The 7553-nt window shown below is 43.3% G+C and overlaps 1 protein-coding gene across 2 annotated transcripts in view; it reads left to right on the plus strand.

Moving 5' to 3' along the window:
• p130CAS (Serine_rich_CAS and FAT-like_CAS_C domain-containing protein p130CAS) overlaps positions 1 to 1866 on the plus strand; it is a 202600-nt gene extending 200734 nt beyond the window's left edge. The window contains exon 5 of one of the 2 annotated variants that reach the window (XM_067146668.2): positions 39 to 1866. In XM_067146668.2, the coding sequence (XP_067002769.1) occupies positions 39 to 1199 (1161 nt within the window). In that variant the 3' untranslated portion in view covers positions 1200 to 1866. The remainder of the gene's footprint in view (positions 1 to 38) is intronic. The other variant, XM_067146669.2, reaches the window with a different exon arrangement.
• Positions 1867 to 7553: the final 5687 nt, after the last annotated feature.

The following is a 7553-nucleotide window of genomic DNA, read 5'->3' on the forward strand; positions in this document are numbered from 1 at the left end:
ATGTTAGCCTGATGTCATCTTTGTTTTGTTGTTCTCAGCAGTTGTACGACGTGCCAGCTCCCAACCCGACCCCGAAAGAGCTGCCTTTGGAACTGGGATCCGCTCTCGACTCGCTGGCCAGACTGCAGAACGAGGCCACTGCTGCCATCTCGCGGCTCTTGGGCTACGTTGGACCCCAGTGGCGCAAACAGGAGAAGCTGGAGCCGCGTCTCATGGACATCCGATTAGCAGTCGTGCGCCTTCGAACTTCGTTACACGATTTAGCGGAGTTCGGCGAAGGTGCCCTTGGGAATGCGGCGAAGGCGCCTGATAAAGGACTGGCCGTGAAGCTGCGGCCCCTCGTAAAGGCTCTGAGGGATGCAGACCGGCTGGTCCACGAGGCTGCTGGTACGTTAGATGGCCTTGAGTGGTCAGCTGAGGCTCTCTCCCACTGCGAGGAAGACCAGAGTGAGGGCAAGAGAACCACACCCCAACCTCCAGATGCTCTGGATCAGCTGGTTGCTTGCGCCCGCGCTCTCACTGAAGACGTTCGGCAAATCGCTTCCTTTATTCAAGGGAACTCTACACTTCTTTTCAAGCGATCATCGACACCACCTGGGAACAATAACAACGACTGGCTGGAAGACTACGATTACGTGAACTTAGAATCTAGGGAAACTGTCGCCAAGCAGCACGCGGAGATCCTGGATGCTCTTCCCGTGGAACTGAGGAAATCATATGACGCTCTTGTAAAGGAGGCGGAGTCAGCGGCCGTAATGAACGAGCCTACCAAGACTGGTGACAGTGATTTGGACCCTAACGATCGTCAAGTCCTTGCTTTCTACGCAACGCAAACCGTAACTTACACTACGCACTTAACTCACGCCATTGATGCGTTTCTTCAGACTGTTGAGCATAACCAGCCTCCCAAAGTATTTTTGGCACACGGTAAGTTTGTGGTTCTGAGTGCGCACAGGTTGGTCCACATCGGCGACACAGTTCATCGCAACGTCGTGAGGCCCGAGGTTCGCACCAGAGTGCTCCAGTGCGCCAATGCTCTGTCGGAAGCTTTGGCGGCGACTGTCCACAAGACTAAGAAGGCAGCATTACAGTTTCCCAGTGTGACAGCAGTGCAGGAGATGGTCGATTCTGTCGTTGACATTTCCCATTTGGCTCGAGACCTCAAGCTCAGCATGGTTCAAGCTGCTCATCAGCCATGAAGCGAACATCATCACTCAAATTGCTGCATACTGAGTTTTAAATTTTCTTGTAGACTGCAGCTTACTGCCTCCGTGGGAAATTAGAGTATTGTTGTAGATATGCAGCTGTCTCAGTATTTCCAGAGAAGTATTGAGGTGGGACGGACGCTGTCGTTGGTACTGCTTTTTAGTACATGTTATTTAGTTACAGGGTCTTTATTTTAACAGCGTTGGCCACACAGCGTCAAATAGCGTGGCGTGTCATACCGAGCCAGAAGAAATAACCATTGAAGGTTAACATACCGGACCCGATCGGGAATCGAACTCGCCACAACCATAGAGCAGGACTTTCTGGCACTGAGGAGACAGATGACTGAAATTTGCAACTTCCACAGTTTTTCAGATATCAGCATGAACCTTTGTGACCCCATTCATGAGGTAAATATTACCTGTTATACCAAGTTCCAATGCAGTGCGTTGATTCAGTCTTCAATTATTATTGTTTGATATCTAGTTATGAGTTACTGAAAAAGTTCCCTGAGACACAATTTTGGTTTCTATGACTTCAGAGTTAGATATTGGTGTTTGCATACATATATAACGGTATCACATTAGATTTTTTTGAATTTATGGTTTGCTAATTTCTATACTGTCGTTTTTTTCCCCAGTTGTTTTACGTCGCACCGACACAGATATGAAAATGGGAAACCACGGAAAACCATTTTCAGGGCTGCCGACAGTGGGGTTTGAACCTACTATCTCCCGAATACTGGATACTGGCCGCACTTAAGCGACTGCAGCTATCGAGCTCGGTTATACTGTCGTATTCAAATTCGTGTAACGTTGCTTCCAGTCAACAGATACAAGAATGTTTTGTTAGTAGACAGTATTACTATAACTCCAGAAAGTTTCATATAAATCAGACACCGAGCTCGATAGCTGCAGTCGCTTAAGTGCGGCCAGTATCCAGTAATCGGGAGATAGTGGGTTCGAACCCCACTGTCGGCAGCCCTGAAGATGGTTTTCCGTGGTTTCCCATTTTCACACCAGGCAAATGCTGGGGCTGTACATTAATTAAGGCCACGGCCGCTTCCTTCCCATTCCTAGGCTTTCCTGTCCCATCGTCGCCATAAGACCTATCTGTGTCAGTGCGACGTAAAGCAAACTAGCATAAATCAGACATGTAGTGGAACTACATGGAACCTTTTCCAGGAAGCAAAGCACTGAAAAAAATGAAAGGTGAGAAAAAGGCATTTGAAGTTTTGCGTGCACCTGTTATTTTTTGAAGGTTATGAGGTAAATGGAACATCGTAAAGCGCTCACACCATTTCTGAAACCTTGGAGCCAAATTCAAAAGGAAACATGCGATAAAGTGCCATCAGTGTCAGGTGGGCGTGGCAGAGACACCCACAGCCTTTAAAAATGGCGGAACTTGAAATATTCTGCCATTTTCTGATAATAGAAGGGTTGGTGTTATTTTAACAATAATTACCAAAATCGATTTTTTGGGTAAGGAAATCGCGAAATTTCAGTCATCGGTCCCCTTAAAGTGACGTCCCTCGATTCTCAAAGACGTTTGTCACCTCCTAAGCAGGTTTACAGACACTCGGCGAATCTCTTCCTCTGACACCTGCCGAATGTTCTGGAAATTTATGAATGCATTAAAAACCGGCGCTCTTTGGCATGCATTCTACAATAAAAACATCAGTATTAAAGGGCCAACGGCCATAGCCGTGTTGAAACACCGGACCCCGTGAGATATCCGAAGTGAAGCAAATTGGGCGTGGTCAAGATTTGGATGGGTTGCCACGCGCTGTTGGTGGGGGTTAAGTGAGTGGAGGAGTGGAAAGGAACTGGCCACCCTACTTCACGGAAACTCCGGCTCAGGTACACCTCTACGGAGGTTAGCACCTGTCTTCGGGCAGAATACACCCTTAATATTAAAGGAACTCATTAAATGGTGTCCTGGTTTAACAGTGTCAGAGGCTGCATGTGGTGAGGTGACGCCTACTTCCACAATTTTAAAATAAAGATTCTGTACCGGCACAAGGTATGGTGGTATTCGAAGCCTTTATCTATTAAAACTGTAGACACATAATATCAAGTTATCTTTTGGAATGACAGGTAGATTACATTCATGTTTGAGCGAACAGTTTTGGTCTGCATTCTTGTATTTCTTCTATTCTATTCTTCTATTCAGTTTTTATTCTCTACAAAACCAATAAGTGCCAAGGTAAATTAGAAAAGTTGACAGATTTTATTAATTTATCTTCAAAATCATTTCGGCGAAACTGGAGACATGCCTTTACCTATCATCGAAAATCAGATTTCTAGATGAGAAGGTGAGTCTGGCGAAATAAGGGTCTCAGTGTTGAATTATGTGTGGCATGATACATTACTGTGTGTGTTTATTTTCTTGCTAGCATCCTCTGAAAGGATCTGAGTTATTCAGCAAGCTTGAAGCAGTAAATGTTGGTTCTTTTTTATCGGGATGCTCATAGTGACATAAAATCCAAGAATCATTTGTTCATAGGAGTGATAGCTTCCTAAAAGTCCACATTTAGAGTGTTGCTAGTATAACGTAGTCAAGTGGAACAAACGTTTTGGGATGAATGTTTAAAAATATATAAAAACTCATTGGTGCTAACTCTGTTGCAGGCATCCCTGACGCCCTCCTACGTTAATATTAAACGTGTAAGATATTTAACTCCAAGATTAGGGAGCTCTGTTGTGCTGTGATTGTACGAGACTGTAGTCCCAGAGTTTGTTTATTTTTATTATTTTCCCACCACATCCTTGTCCATGAACATGTGTATCATAATCGTCCTCTTTGTATATATTGCGTCCTCGGCGGATATCGACAGCAGAATTGGACAGGCCTCTCTTAAATGGTGCCTCTAGAAGAAGAAGAAGAAGAAGAAGAAGGTGATGATGATGATGATGATGATGAAGACGAAGACGATGACTGAAACACTTGAGTCTGAAACTTGGATACTCTTCAAGGCCGACGTAGGCCGTACGTCAGATACTGAGGACGTCTATTCACCATCGCGTTCGAAAGGTACATGTGGATGTGGCCTAGTTTTACGGTCAGATGCCCTTTGTGACGCAGTGCGATCACTAGAAAGTAGCGCGCTCAGCAGCCCTGCTGTGAGCTTTGCCCGGCCTATTACAACCCCTGTACTTTATGTTACTCCCATTACATTACGTAAAAGCGGGTTAGTGGACACTTCCTGCTAGACAAATGAGTTTGTGTTCTAACCTCTTGCTGCCTAAGCATGTTTCTGTGGTGGTACAATGTGTTCGAAGGGGAGTGTATTGAGAGAAACAGTGAGTCCCAGAAAGGAATGGTACCTGGGACCCTCTGAACAGCAAGCCAAAGGACCGGACAGTCAGATTATTATTTAAAAAGAATTATTTATGTTGAATTCTAAATGTTTCATTATTAACAAATTATTTCACCTATTTCGGAATTACTTCAGTTTTTCGTCTAAATTACATGTTTAATCCCGGCCTTCATAAGGCATTCTACGTAACTGTTCCAGAGCATTTAATGTATCTGACGGTTTAAGAAGCTTCATTCATTAAACTGTTGATTTTATTGTCGGATAGAAATTGTCAACAAAGAGCAAATTAATAACATCTTCTGAAAACTCGTGTATTTGTCAGAAGTGTGAGTTATCATAGAGACCATCTTAATTGCTGTGCCGGTGATATGTGAGGTTCTGCAAGAATCTCCCTTTTCGTTGAACGAACTTTGGGAAATGACCTCGCAGCACAGCAGTGTTCGTAGGTGCTAGCTGCTGATTCTGCTTTACTTCGTTCAGAAGCAGCTGTCTCTGTGGAAGGAGAATGGGTTGTGAAAATAAGCTCAACAAGGGTGAGGTGGACGAAGCACAAACACATAACTCTGTTTTAAGTTCCTGAAAGTTTTGTGTGGCTCACACTTTGTACATGTCTTATATGTGTATGATACTTTAGTGTAGTTACATTTTTAAATCGTGTAATATATATATATAATTAAGAGACCAGTGATGTTCAATGTAAAAAGAAGGAGGTTGGTAAGCAACTATGGGATCATGTTGATTGTATAAACAGTTGTCGTATTAATAAGATGGATGACAGTAAAATATCTGACCAGAAATAATTGGTATACAGTGTAGAGTTGAAGGCAAGTTGCTATGCGGTATTATTCAACATACGCACACCAGGTGAAACAAACAACTGTTTCATGTTTATGAGGACATGTTTCCTTCTCACAAAGGAAATCCTTTCCTTTTTAAAATTTATATATATTTTTCTCAGTTTTCCTATACATTTGAAGCACAGTGTTTGAGGACGAACATTTCAAATCATAAATTTCTGATTCAGTGTGAATATTTACAAACTCTTAAGGTTACACAAGCGCAGACTGAAAAGTAACCCACAACATTTTTCATGAAATATTTAATAACTAGGAAAAACAAAACGTATGTACAAAAGAAGTACACTATTTGCCCCCACGTTGCAGCTTCTGTTCGTGCAAAAATTGAGAAGTATCGCTGGAAGGTGCTAAGTTATCCACTATGCGGTTCACACCTTGCACCGTCTGACTTTCACCTCTTCGGACCACTGAGCTTCGGGTGAGGTGAAAAGTGAAGTGCGCAACAAACTTAGTGTCTTGAGAGACTTCATTCATATGTTGGGAAATTTGAAAAAGGTGTAGGCAACGCTTGTATGCCATATGGATGGAAGAATGACGCAATTTTGGTAGACGGAAAGACATTTTTGGAAGATGTAGATGTTGGACGTATTAGAGAGGCTGTAAGCAAAGCGATGGCGAATACCATTAACGGGAAAACATTAATTAAAATTCTGAACACTGCGGAAGGAAGATGAAATTATTTATTGGACATAATATCACTCGCCCTGGATCAATAATAGGTGCTAGTTAATATATTTATGACCATAAAATGTTGTGCTAAATCAGTGACCATTTTGTTGGACGTAATACGTGGGGCTATCTTTTGACAAGTCATGTGCGCTGGATGAGCTGCCATATTGTTGGACGTACATCATGATAGGTGGGGCCATCTTGTGACAAGTCATGTGCTCTGGATCAGTTGCCATATTGTTGGACGTACATCATGATAGGTGGGGCCATCTTGTGACATGACATGTGCGCTGGATTAGCTGCCATATTGTTGGTCGTACATCATGATAGGTGGGGCCATCTTGTTACAAGTCATGTGTTCTGGATCAGCTGCCATATTGTTGGACGTACATGGTGATAGGTGGGGCCATCTTGTGACAAGTCATGTGCTCTGGATCAGCTGCCATATTGTTGGACGTACATCATGATAGGTGGGGCCATCTTGTGACAAGTCATGTGCTCTGGATCAGCTGCTATATTGTTGGATGTACATCATGATAGGTGGGGCCATCTTGTGACATGACATGTGCGCTGGATTAGCTGCCATATTGTTGGTCGTACATCATGATAGGTGGGGCCATCTTGTTACAGGTCATGTGTTCTGGATCAGCTGCCATATTGTTGGACGTACATGGTGATAGGTGGGGCCATCTTGTGACAAGTCATGTGCTCTGGATCAGCTGCCATATTGTTGGATGTACATCATGATAGGTGAGGCCATCTTGTGACAAGTCATGTGCGCCATATTGTTGGACGTAGATCATGATGCTGCATATTTCCTTCTACTTATCGAAATAATTTATCTCCCCTGTGGGCGGAGTGAAAGGATGCATTATCTGTAACCCATGTATGTCGTAAGAGGCTACTAGAAGGGGAACAACCAAAAAATCTGTACTCGCTCCCCTGTCTTCCAAGCCTAAGAACATACCCATCGTTCTATACTTGCCCATGTAGTGGAGAGATTTATATATAGCAATTTTATTTTTGGCATACTTGAAAAAATGTCCAAATATATGACTAATAAGCGGGTAAAAGCGTAAAGTGAACGTATACAGGCCTTGATAGGAGAACGAATAAGACGAAAGTATATCTGCAGAGTGAAAGAGACGGCTACTGGAGCCTCTTGTGAAGACAAGCGACAAAGTATTAATTACAAAACTCTATGACATTTCACGTGTATAATTTTAGTGGCTCTGTACCAAGTACAACCTATCACATGTTTTGACATAAGAATGTCTTATGGCTGGGGGTCATCTGATGACGTGACAAAATGTGTGACGGAAGTGTAACCAGAGCAACCGTGCAGGGAGTGTTGTAAGGTATGGATGGATGGGCAGACAATGTTGCTAGTGGCTGGCGCTCATCTCAAATCAGCACCGTTGATGGATGACCATGACCGGGAGACATATTTATGATCATTTGATTTTAGCGAAGGGAAAAGTGGTTTATTTTTTCCTAGTCAT

Source organism: Anabrus simplex, chromosome 1, assembly GCF_040414725.1.
Source record: "Anabrus simplex isolate iqAnaSimp1 chromosome 1, ASM4041472v1, whole genome shotgun sequence".
NCBI classification, from domain to species: Eukaryota; Metazoa; Arthropoda; class Insecta; order Orthoptera; family Tettigoniidae; genus Anabrus; species Anabrus simplex.